The 13057-nt window shown below is 54.6% G+C and overlaps 1 protein-coding gene across 4 annotated transcripts in view; it reads right to left on the bottom strand.

Annotated features, from left to right (window-relative positions):
* PCDH1 (protocadherin 1) overlaps positions 1-13057 on the bottom strand; it is a 54645-nt gene that overhangs the window by 31894 nt on the left and 9694 nt on the right. For all 4 annotated transcript variants that reach the window (XM_072871766.1, XM_072871764.1, XM_072871765.1 and 1 more), the window contains one exon: positions 10848-13040. In XM_072871766.1, the coding sequence (XP_072727867.1) occupies positions 10848-13040 (2193 nt within the window). The remainder of the gene's footprint in view (positions 1-10847; positions 13041-13057) is intronic.

Here is a 13057-nt window from a genome sequence, read left to right on the forward strand (position 1 = left end):
TGGTGGAAATATCAAAATTGTTAACTACCTCACTGCTGATCCGAAAGCAGGATCCGCGGCTAATGGGCTCATCTGGCAGCCTCCAATTGCTCCTGCACCTCCCCACATGCCAGAAGCCTCAATGGTCTTTCAGCCAGCTGCCAAAGGAGCTTGCTTCCCCAACAGCCACCACAATGCAGCAACTCACAGGGCTGAAAGTGAAAGGCAATGTCAGACCCAATGCCCAGAATATAAAAATAAGTGACAAGGGAGCCATTGTAGCACATGAGTTAGTCAACTTCAGATTAATTCATGAACCCCTCTCTTTTACAAACCAACCTGGAGCTATGCAACATCCCTGGTTACTGAAAAAAAAAAAAAGATAAGCCCAGGGACCATGCCCCAAACTACACAGATCCAGCTTTTCATGCATGGATGCTTTGCTACATGTGGGAATTATTTTATTTGCTAGTGTCATGTGTGGAGAGGAGCACAGCTCCAGCACAATGCAACACAGGCTTCGGAGCAGGAGGCTGAGGAGAATATTATGCCCATAGAAACCAGGGCAAGCCTTGAGGAAAGCTGGACCTGAATGGCCAAGAACCGTCCAGGGCAATGCTCTAGCTCTAGGAAACAGGACATAAGCTCAGCTCATGGCCATAAACAGTCGATCATTTTCCAGCTTGTCTGAGGAACAGCATGTGCTTCGGCTGGTGTTATGGGGTGAGAGTGAGAGCAGATAGCTCTTTCCATCCTTTCCTGTGCTACCCCAGCAGCACACTGTCCAGCCACTGCACTGATTTTTGGAGAAGAAAACCCCCTAGAGCATCCCCCACTCCTCCTGCACCCACCATCATGCCCGGGGCTGCCATACCTGCATGTGATGTGAAGAGCTCACAACACTACATGGCACCAGGCGGAGCAGCATGATGAGGGAGAGTGTTTGCATACGAGCAGCAAAGGCAAATTCTGCTCTGGCTTGGTGTCAGCCTCCTGGCACCTATGGTAACCCTCTGCTCCTCAAGGACTGCACTTCTCCCTCCTGTGCCCCTCTGGTCCCTTTTGTGGTCTGGGGATCCTGTCTGGCCCAGGGGTTCCTCCCTGCCCTGCCACAGCATCTGCAGGTCCAGATTTTCAGTGACACAAGGGCTAACTATAAACTATCATAAAGTGGACTGAACCATGCCAGAACTGCAGTTCCCAGCAGTACTGGATTGCTCCCTCTTAGCACAGCATGAAGGAATTGAGGAAAGAGCTGGTGCAGAGCAAGGGAACAGGTCCCAGGGGCTCTGCCTGTTTTGGACAAGGGAGGGATGGAGCAACCAGGCAGGACAACTGCCTGCCTGGAGCTCCAGCCAGGACAAACAAGGAAGAGAGATAGATGGACCCAGCTCTAAGCAAAGGTGTGGTCTATGCACACCTGTAAGACCCCTCCTGCATTCAAAAAAAGTGTTCAGGCCTTCCCAAAATTTTGTCATTGAAGGTGGTGTCTCCAAACAAGAACTGACAATTCTGGACAGGACTACTTGTAGACTTAAAGGCCCAGTTTTCTGATCTATCATTCTGATGATTTGCTGGGGTCACCTCCATCACAGCTACTGTGGTTGCACAAGGCACATTAGCAATGGGGCTGACAGTTCTGGTCCATCTCATGTTCATGAAGTCTTGTTGGATGGCTGTGCTTTGCCCACAAATCCTTGTGTCCATCCCCATCCCCGCGTCTGAAATGAGGGCTGTTCCCAACAACCCTTTAGCTCTTTCACTGTTGACAAATGAAGCTACAGAAGGAATCCACAACTGAGGAAAGACACACAGGAATCCATGTGAATCACACCTCCCAAAACCAGGTATTATCTGAAAAGCAACTCTTCTAAGTGGCTGTTCGCATGGCTTCCATTGCTGACAATTAGCAAGTGCTGACCTTGCAGTCAGAAGAGAGGTGCTACAAGTCCTACTGAAATAATGATAGCAGAACAGCCATCCTAAAATGGACATCAGATCCCGAGGCACTATTTAATGAATAAATCTGGGTAAAATGTGGGCTGACTCCACATAGGTGCCCTGAAGCCTCCTGAAATTTGCATGATGCTCAAAGAAGCCGCCAAAGCCTGGTGCCAACCTGCCTGGTCAGATCGAATTTATCTAACTCATAGCAAGATCTAACACAATTAGAAACCCATTTAGACAGCCTCAGGACAGAGATTGCCTAATCTCAGCCTATCAGAACTCTGAGCCCATCAAGGATGTGCAATTTGTCTTTTCTTTGGTTGAAATGAAGACTGGAAAGGAAAATATGGAAATAAATCATCTGAAGGGTGACTCATAAAATCTAAAGGGGTCATAATCTTTATGGAATAATGTCTAAATTGGACTGACTGTGGTGTCCTGAAATGTCTATCACCTTCAAGCTGATAATAGAGCCATTTTGTAGATAGTTGGTATAGAGTGAAAACTGCTCAGGACGCAGAAGGAGGTCTCATAATCACATTAAAACCATCTGAAGATCCCAGGGAGAAAAAGGTTCCAGGACTGGGAGTAACACTTGAATAAAGCCCTTGAGGAATCCAACAGCTGTACAGTTGGAAAATAATGCTGGGAAAATAATGAGCTAATCTGGCTCCCAGTTGCACCCAATGGAGCTGACAGATAGTATTGAAAGCTCTGGGGAGAGCAAAGGGTCCCAAGCCATAGACTCAGGACTCTAAAAAAAGAGAGGTAACCAGGAATGCTTCTATGGAAGACTTTGCATGGAAAAAATGTCTATTTCTTGAAATCAGATCATTTTTCAAGTGAGTTTCTTGTTTCAAAGTTGGAGCAGAGGGGATATCTTTGCTAACAAGTAAAAATGAAAAAATGATGCTCTTGCAAAGGTAACTTTCACTTCAGAATTCAAGCCAAGTATTAATTATGAAGCTAAATTCAAAAAGGTCAGTCAGAATCATGCCTTTAGAAATTATTCGGAAATATATATATATATATTTATACATCTATATCCATTGATTGACCTGAGCCAAAATAGAAAAAAAAAATTGTCAGTTCTCACTGATTTGTTTTCAAATTGAAAATTTTCCTCTGATGGCAACCCTGTTTTCTAATCACCTCTATTTCCATAGGCAAAGGGCAGAAGCTTTTCCTGCTTGGTCAAGGAATTGTGTCTATTCCAGAAGTCTGTGCACCAACATACTCTAGACATTGGCAGAGCCCTCACTTTAGTGATCTGGAACCAACCTGCACCTAATGATGCATGGTGATACTGGGTTCAAAAGCCTTCTTTTGGAGAGACCAAACAGGTAGCACAAGTAATATTTGTAAGGCTTCTTAAGGCCATTTATCTTGCCTGCACTGGTCTGGCATTACCACTCTTACTGGCACAGGACCCCTGGTATGGATGAGTTGAGGACAGCTTTCTTTTACCCTGTCCTCAACTGTCCTGTCCCTGGGTGAGCTATCAAGTCCTTGGGCCAGACCTTGCAGATTGTGGCTCAAGAAAAATTTCCTGAATATTAAAAAAGGTTTCTGAGCTCTCTTCTCTGGGCAAGAGACATCCTGATAGTCCCTAACAAACTGTGATCTACTTGAAATCCTTGGAAAAAACAACCCAAGCTCCTCCAGGCACTCCCAGGGCCTTGAATCACAACACCCTAAAAGGTCTTGCCCAGCCTGAATAATAAAGAAGGGCTCTTCAACCATCTGAAATATGGATTTTGCTTTCTACTGGGCTTGAGTGCTTTTGATGAAGAAGCAGAAAGATTAACAGATTAGTGTAAGAGGAACATCAGACATCACATTAGCAAGACATTTAGAGCACGATTTCAGTCCCCTCAGTCCCGAGCTCAGACAAGAAGTTGCCCCCACAGCAGGGACGGATATCTGTTAGAGTGTCCCTGGCAGCAACTTTGCAGCTGCTCAAGAGCATCAGGGAGTTTGGAGCGTGTGAGAACCAGGCCACGTGGGAGCTAAATAGCTCCAGGCTTTAAGATCGCTCAGGCCTTTAGAGATGTCTCCGAGGAGCTGAATCAGGGCACTCTGCTCCAACAACTTAGCTACGGAGCAGGATCAGTTCCAAGGCAGAGGTGGTGATTCGCTGCCCTCTCAAAATGGTGGCTCAAAGACAGCTTTGATGAAACCTGCCAAGATCGGCGGCTGCCCAGCCCTGCCACATTTAGATAGTAAAGCAGGAGGTGGGTATTTTGCAAATGAAGAGGTGCTCAGAAGGATGTTTACTTCCCGGGGCAGGGGCATCTTTAGGGATCTTCGGGCAGGATCCACAAGGCATGGCTGTGAACGCCAAAATGGATGTAAATGATGAGATAATATACAAGCTTTCTCCTGCCCTCCTGGAAGGTCACTGCCACAAACCTACTCTCACACCCACTCTTTCCTATGAGCATCTGAAGGACTGAGGCAGTAAACAGCTTACACCACCAAGACATTGATGCAAAACAACTAGGAGACATTTTTAAGGGATCTTGAGGAGTTGTTTTCTTTCTGTTCCTTTTTCTGACCTCTTCTTCCTCTTGTGCTCTCAACCACAGGGTTGAGTCGAGAACCCCATTAGGAAAAGAAATCTATACTACTGGTGGGATATGGAAAGCAGGTCCTCAAGGGTGCAGACTGAGACCTCCAGAAAAGTCCAGAAAGTCAGAGAGAAGAAAAGATCAACGGGGGACCTACTGGGGGGAGGCTGAGTGGGTCTGAGTCGCAGGTGACCTTGCCTCCCAGAGGTGAAACCAAGCTTCATCCAGGTTGGACTGATGGACGCTGCAACTAGCGTCAGAGGTGACAAGAAGAGGGAGACCAAGGTGCCAGAGGTGGCCTGTGCCTCTGCAGCAAGGCTCCTCCTCACCCATATTCAATCCTTCTCTGCCTCAGCAGAGCAGATTGTGTGCTTCCTGGGGCACTGAAGGAGCAGGGGACTGTGGGAAGAGTCCCTTTTGGAGTAATCTCCATCGACCATCTTGGTTACTCCCAAGAGCAGAGCTTGGGTTGTGTAACTGCAGCTTGGATGGACCGGCTTGCAGGGCAGTACGTAGGAGCACAGTTCTCCCATGAAGATGGGCTGTGCCTGGGGTTTCATGGGCAGGTGCTCTCACATGACAGGTATGCATGGGGATGGAGGGGGAGGAAGGTGCTTTGGGCTTGGCACAGGGCTCAGCTCCAGGGGCAGCGTTCAAAAGAACATGCTGGCAAGGGAGAGATTTGGCAGGGTACTGCAGGGGCTGAATGTCCAAGACCCCACAAACCATAAAGGGGAGCTCCTGCTCTTTGCAACCCACCCCGGCACAGCCACACATGAGTCAGCCCATGCACAGCTCTTGCACACAATTCATGCTGGGGGTCCCAGGTGGACACCAGCACCAGGGACACAAGTGCACAGCATCCACCTCTTCGCTGCTGCCCCACACCCTCCTAGGGCTGCCCTCCCCACCCTGAGCTGACACAGTTCCCAGGGACAGAGCCGCTCTGTGCCCCTTTGCTCCACGCATCCTTTAGCCCTCACTCTCCCTCGCAACACCCCGCCCCATCCTGCCCTACATAATGCACCCTCTCATTACCCCAGCCTCCTCTCCATCCCATCCCACAACATCCCAGCTCTGTCCTCACCCAGGAGCACCCCACCCTCTGCCCCCTTCAGCTGCATCCCACCCTCCACCCTTCACCCTACCCGTGGCCTCCTGGCTGCTCTCTGGAGGCCTGCTTTCTGGGCAGAGGGACCACAGAGTGCCCGGGGACACACCCCGTCGCAGCATTGGGTTTTGTCCCAGGATTTGGGTGACTGATTAAGCAGGCTGCAGAGCTGGGCCCCGCTCCAGGCTGGTCTGTGCGCGCAGGGGACAGCACTGCAGCTGAGAGCCCGGCCGAGCGGGCAGAGCAGTGCTGGGAATATCAATCAGACTGGGCGGCTGCCCACACAGCCAGTGCTTTCATCGCACAGAGGATCCACAGCTCGGCTGTCGGAGCCAGCCAGGGACTCAGCCCTGCGCTGCAGAGAGCTCAGCTTCCCTCTGTACCAGGGCCAGCAGACAGCCGGTCAGGACAGACTGATGGGGAGGGGAAAGCGACAGGGAAGGGAGAGGTCACTGCCTGAGCAGAGCAGGGGGAGAGATCAGGAGAGAGGAATGGAGGGGAGCAGATACAATTGTGAAAGAAAAGGCAGGCGGGGAGAAGAAGTCCCCCAGATCCAAGCTAGGGAAGCCTGTGTTCACCAGAGACCAACGCTGGCTCCAAGGGCATCAGGCAGGGGAGAGCCTGGGGGTCTGAGAAGTGAGAAGATGAGGAGGGCAGGGAGGAATGAGCAGCATCTGGCTCAGCAGGGTGGGAAGAGGGGAACTGGCCAGAGCTGCAAGGCACCCAGGCAGCCCAGCCCGATGTGAGGAGCACCAGGCACGTAGCACAGGCTGGGCGAGCCTTCAAGGGAGCAAAGGACGAGGTCCCAAGCACTGGTGGGGCCAGGACTGTTGGGCAGGAGAGACCTCATGCTCTCCTCGATGCGATAGGGACATAAAGTGCCACTGCCTCCTTGCAGACATGTTGCTTACAGAGGAGTCATCACCCGCCCGAGGCTGCACAGTACGTACATCCCACTGCCACCTCCCACCACGTACAGGCTGTGTACACCCCACTGCCACCGCTCCACGCAGTACAGCTTGCACATAACCCTGTGCCACCTCTCCCTGTGGTACTGGCTGTGTACCCCGCCGTGCCTCCTCCTGCTGCAGTACAGGCTGTCCGCACCCCACTGCCACCTCCTCCAGGCACAGGGGTGGTACCTCTCACTGTGCCACCTCCTCCTGGAGGAGACAAAGGCTGCACTCCCTGGCATCACCTACCCCTGCCGCACAGCCTGTGCATGTGCCTCCACCACCCCCTGCCACAGAGACGGTGCACACCTCCGTGCCACCCCTCCATGGGGTACAGGAGGTGACCACTATCACCTCCCACACATGGAGCGCAGGCTGAGTACACCCTGCTGTCACCTCTCCCTGCAGCACAGCCTGCACACACCCATGCTGTCTCTGGCTGTACAGGCCAGGCTGTACCATGGGGCTGCTCATCTCCCGTGGTTGAAGCTCTTCATTTTGAGGTCCCAAATGCCCCACAGTGCTCTCCCAGGCACAGGAACCCCTCCCTGCCATAAACCAAAGTCCCCCAGCACAGACCTGCCAGGAGCCACTGCACATTCGTGCCTTGCTCGTGGGGCTCTCGGTATCCTCACCAACTCCCCAGAAGCCAGCACGGTATACAACCCACTCCTCGCCCCCTCTTGTGCTCCCCCAGCTCCCACAAGCACCCCATTGATGCTCACAAGCCGCTGTGCAGTCATAGTTGTTTTGCAGAGCCCAGCCACTCTTCCCAGCACAGCTAGGGCTCAGCCCCCGCACTGCAGCCCCTGGGACCTCACCGACACACTCCTTCATTTGGTCTCTGCACACCAGAGCCAAATGTGAACCAACTCCCAATTGATCCTGGGAGCAGGAGCTGATTTGCAGTGCCTGGGAACCGTTCCCAGCACAGTGTCTTTCTGAAAGTGGGGAAAAACAGGGCAGGTCCCTCATGAACCCTCAGCTCCATCTGCAGCTTGTTGCTGGATCCATTTATCAGCTCATTCCACATGAACGACCTTGAGAAAATCCACTGATCCAGGACAGTAGGAGACTTTCCCAGACATCTGCCAACACCTAAACCTGCAATTTATGGAGACTCTAAGCTAAATTCTAAAACAAGACAATTTCATTTCTGTCCATTACAGTTACAATATTCCTCTTATCCCCCCCTGCAGAAAGTAATTAATACTGCACTGTGCTCCTGAGCCTGCAGGCAGGTGCAGGCACTTCTGCTGAGCTCACAGTAGCATGCTGAAGTTACCACCACTCCAGCCAGCTTCTCAGATAGTGGGGGGCTGTAAGGACCCAAGGCAGTCTTGGGTTTGTGCAGCCAGGAAAGAATGTAGCATAGCCTCCCCCAGTATAAAAAAGCCCTGAAGGATGGAGCCTGGGAGACGGGCAGAAGAAAGAGACACTCCCCACGCCAGTGTCTGAGAGGTTGCATTCTCACCCCGGGTTCATCAAAGAACTGCCGAGGACAAGGAAGGAAGGGAAACCTCTCTCAGAAAGTTCCCAAAGGGAAGCAGATAGCAATGCTGGAGCCAAGCCCCCAGACTGCCCTGCCCAGCCCTGCAGGGACTAGTTATTTAGGTGGTTGCTGGTGTCTCCTTTCCTCCTCTGCAGCCATTGCATCTCCCTGCAGGTCCCAGCCCTGCTTGCCTAGGAGGCCCAGACACTTCCTGGACTGTTCAAGATAAAGCCTTATGCTGTTAGCAAAACAAACTAGGAGGCTGTGAGAGCCAAGGCTGGCACAGGGCTGAAACCACCGAAGCCAGAACCACTGGTTTCCCTGGATGATCTAATGTCTCCCAGCACCACAGCTCCTCTTCTCCAGCAGCCTGGTGCAGCCGGTTGGAGCCCGTGGGGAAGAGGCAAAGCTGGTGTGACAGGCACAGGGATGTCTGCCCCAGTTTGAAAGAAAAACCACGAGAAAGAGGAAGGGGTGGCCCGGGAGGGCATCCCTGAGATGTGATATTTGGCTGGAGGGAGAGGGGTGTAGGATGGCCCCATCCAGGGGAGTGCTGTGCTGCTCCTGCCTACCAGGATCCATCCTCTCTCCAGCCCACTGGAGACGAGCCTGAGCAAGCCCCATGGCAGCAGCATCACCCCCAACCTGTCCGCCAGGAGAGGCAGAGCCGTCTTTATGGGGACTGACTCCTGACCGCATCACCCTCCCGCAGCCCCGCCACCACCAGCAAGCCTGCCTGGGAGGGCCTCTCCTTCGCTGCAAGGGTGCCCATTGCATCCCGGGGTGGGGGGAGCACCTTGCTTTAGGTGCTTCCCCTCAGCGCTGCTGATGCACTGATGCTCCATCTGCAACCGCATGCGTCCTCATTCCAGCACTGCGGCGGGTGAGAGGCAGGCATCTTCCCGCCCTTGCCAGCAGGATTTGGGTCATGCTAGCCAGGCACCGTGCAGCAGGGATCTGCTCCTCCATGCACTGGCTTTGGGACATAGTTGGGTCTCAAAACAACATGGGGATGAACCAGGAAAAGCTATGCAGGGGGATGTTGGGGTGGAAGAAAGTTGAGCTGGCTGGTCCATGGCTCAGACTGCCTCCACATCCACACATGTACATGCATGTGTGTATGTACATGCATGTGTTGTGAACCATGTCCTGGAGGAAGCTGTCTCCTTAGAGGGCCAGGAAGTGACTGGAGATGGGAGATGTCAATCTGGGAAGGGGGGGTCAGTACCACAAGGCCTCTGGACTGGCCATGCTGGGGCACGGTGGAGGGCTTGTGGAGATGGCTGGCCCACATGAACATCACTTCTGGGTGCTGCAGGGCCTGGGTGCTCTGGTGACCAAGGACATGGAAAATATGCCTGGGAAATTTCTGGGAGCAAGAGCATCTTCAGGGGCAGCAGGGAAAATAAGGCACAACCGGTCAAAAATAGAAAACTTTATTGAAGTCAAATCCAACAGGGCAGCTGAGCTCAGCCCCATGGCAGGAGCCCAGCCTGCCACTCACCAGGATACAAAGAAGGGAGCAGGGGTCTCCATAGGGCACAGAAGGTACAGCACGGTGGCGGAGTGGGTGGTCCTCACCCACGGGGCCCCAGGAAGAAGGCAAATCCACAGGCACTTATCCCCTCTCTCCCTCCCTAGCTAGTTAAGGATAGACCCGACAGGCGCCAAAGCAGAAATGTGATGCAAGCTAACTGGCCAGACAGCCCAAGGAAAAAGGGTCCTGCAACCTCCAGGCTCATCCCATGACCTCCTGGGACAGCTCCAAGCTCCAGTGCATCCCAGCAAGCAGCTCTTCCCAGTCTGCAGCCAAGACCTACCTCCACCCTGCCCCGCACACAGCAGAAACCCCCAGCTAGACCAAGAGCAGTGACCTGACTGCAGCACGCAGCAGAGACCCCAGTGCCCCGCTCCTCCAGCCCTGAGCACAAGACCCAGCCCCAGCCCCAGCACGTGGCCGGACCCATGCCACCTGGAGGAAGCGCCCTGGCTGCTGGGATCTGCTCTCCTCCTCCACAGTGGCTGCAGCACAGCTCCCACAGAGCCATAGCTCCGGGCCCGATGCTCACGCTAAGGGAAGCCTGGTTTTCACCACGCCGGTTATGGCAGAGGGCCCAAGCCTGAGGGAAGCCAGAGCCTGAGCCTGGGAAAAAGGCAGAGCTTGGCTCCTCCACCCAGCCCCACCTGCCTGGGCAGCCACAGCGGGTGCAAAACTCCCTTTCGGGCAGCTTTGCACAGGGATGGTGAAAGGTTCAGCCACACCAGGCTGGCAACAGCAAGGCTAGTGCTTTCAGTGCTGCTCCCTGGACAGGGGCAGGGCTGGAAACTGGCTGCCCAGAGCTATGGCAGGAGCAGGACCAGTTGCTCCTCGCCACGAGTCAGCCCAAGCAGAGGGATGGATGGGAGCATGGGCATTGCCCTCCTTGGTGGTCTTAGAGCCTGTCCCCAAAGGGGACCTAGGCAGGTGGGATTGCCTCCCCAGAGCTCTACATGCAGAGGCACACGCATGCAGCGCCCTTTGCATCACTGTCACCCAGGCAGCGCTGCCAGGACCCAGCCCTAGGCACTCTGACAAGGGCTCCAACGATTCTTGGCCTACCCCCCACCACCATCCCCATCCCCTCCCCGCCCCACGACCAGGCTCCATGGCTCGGCTCCGGGGTAGTCCTCTGCCAGCCCCCCAGGCCACACATGCAGGGCTGGGGGCCAGTCCACGCTCACTCCCACACCTCTGTCCAGATGGCTCCCCGGTGCAGGGAGGGGGCCGCTGCCGGCCTCAGGATGAGCTCTCCTACCTGCTTGTTGGTGTATTTCTGGGGATTGGTGCGGTAGCTGTAGTCCGAGTACTGCTCGGAGCCCGTCGAGTTGTTGTCCCCAGTGCCAACAAAGGTGTTGGTGGCCGGCAGGTCCTGCACCACTTGGTGCTTCTTGGAGGCAGAGGGCGACTGAGGCTGCAGCTGGATGGAGGGCAGTGGCGAGTTGGAGCGGTAGTGGCGACCCAGGTCTGGGCTGCCTGGCGGGTAGTTGAGGGGCAGGTGGATTCGGGGGCTGTCGCTGACAGAGTCATTCATGAGGTTGAACTTGAGTGATTTCTGCAGCCCCGTCTCCTCCTCATCCTCCGTGGGCTTAGGCGGCTTTGGGGACTTGCTCTTTTTCACCTTGCTCTTGCTCTTACCACTCTTGCTGGCCTGCTTGGGTGCGTACAGGTCCTTGGTCTCCTTCTTGCCTGCCTGGTAGCCACTCTTGGCCTCCCGCTGCCGGCAGTAGCGCACCAGGACAACCAGCACAATGACCAGGGTGACGGCCACGATGCCGGCAATGACTCCGAAAAGGATGTTGCTTCGCTGCTTGCTGCGCTCGTATTCCGGGTCTCCAGCGATGTCTATGTCAAGCGGTGTGTCCAGGCTGTGCCCCACCAGTGTGTCCAGCAGCGTGCGGTTGGCCAGAGTCTCATTGACGTAGAAGTGCACCAACGCTGTGCCGTGCCGCGAGGGCTTGCCCTTGTCATTGACGCGCACTACCAAGCGGTGCAGGCCATGGTGCTTCCGCAGGATCTCCTTCTCCAGGGTGATGTCTCCACTGTGCGGGGAGATCTGGAAGAGCTCAAAGGGGTTGCCTCCTGTGATGCTGTAGGTCAGCTCCGCATTGACACCAGAGTCAATGTCCTCTGCCTTGACCTTGCTCACCTGCTGGCCAGGGCTGGTGTGGGGCAGGATGTGTTTGTAGGTGGCATTGGAGGGTGAAGTGATGAAGGGGGCATTATCATTCTCATCCAAGACATTGATGGTCACCCCCACGTAGGCAGACCTGGGAGGATCCCCACTGTCCACCGCCTTGAGTCGGAAAGTGTACGTGCTCTGCTGCTCCCGGTCAAAAGAGATGCTGGAGAGGATGGTGCCAGTGCCATTCTGGATGACAAAATCCCCATTGTCTTGCTCCACCGACAGCTGGATGCGGGCATTTTCTCCTTTGTCAGCATCGATCACCGTCACCATGCCCACAGGGCTGAGGGGCGGCATGTTCTCCATTACTGAGAAGTTGTAGCCACTCAGCATGAACTTGGGGTCATTGTCATTCCTGTCCATGACGTTGATGGCCACAGACGCTGTGCCCTTGAGGCTGGGGCTGCCCTTGTCTGCTGCCACCACCAAGAACTCGTAGCGCTCCCGCTGCTCTCTGTCCAGCACCGCCTTCACCCGGATCTCCCCGGAGTCAGGATCAATGGTGAATGAGCCCTTGGAGGAGGGGTCTGTCACCAGGGAGTAAACCAGCTTGGCGTTGGAGCCACTGTCAGCATCGCTGGCGCTCACCTCCATCACCAGGTCATCAGGCTCATTGTTCTCGGGGAAGGCCACTTCGGTGAAGCTCTGGCTGAAGACGGGTGCGTTGTCATTCACATCCACCACCTGCACCTTCAAAGAGTTGGTGCTGGAGAGGGGCGGGTTCCCTGAGTCCACCGCCACAATCTCAATCGTGTACTCCTTCACCGACTCATAGTCCAGCGGCGTGGTGGTCTGCAGGAAATATTTCTTCTTGCTGTCGCTCCCTGTTTCACTAGCCTGCCGTAGCTGGAATGGGACATCACCAGCCACCACGCAGGTCACCACAGCATTTTCACCCTCATCTCGGTCAGACACCTGCACCAGAGCCACTGCTGTCTCTACTGGCACGTCCTCCGAGATGTTCGCCATGCCGTCCTGGTGGGTCACGAGCCCAATGCCCCGTATCTCTATAGAGGGCGCATTGTCATTCATGTCCTTGATGGTGACCACCACCTGGGTGCGGGCACTCTTGGGGTTGGCCCCCTTGTCTTTGGCCATGACAGAGAACTTGAGGATGTTGACATCCTCGCGGTCAATGGGCCCCTGCACGGTGATGAGCCCCGTGGTGCGGTCCAGGCGCAGCAGCCGGCGCACCATGTCCGAAGCTTGGTGGAAGGAGTAGTCTATTTCAGCATTGGCACCCTGGTCTGAGTCATTGGCTTTCACCTGTGGGATGGAGGGAG

This window comes from Ciconia boyciana, chromosome 9 (assembly GCF_034638445.1).
Source record: "Ciconia boyciana chromosome 9, ASM3463844v1, whole genome shotgun sequence".
Classification (NCBI taxonomy): Eukaryota; Metazoa; Chordata; class Aves; order Ciconiiformes; family Ciconiidae; genus Ciconia; species Ciconia boyciana.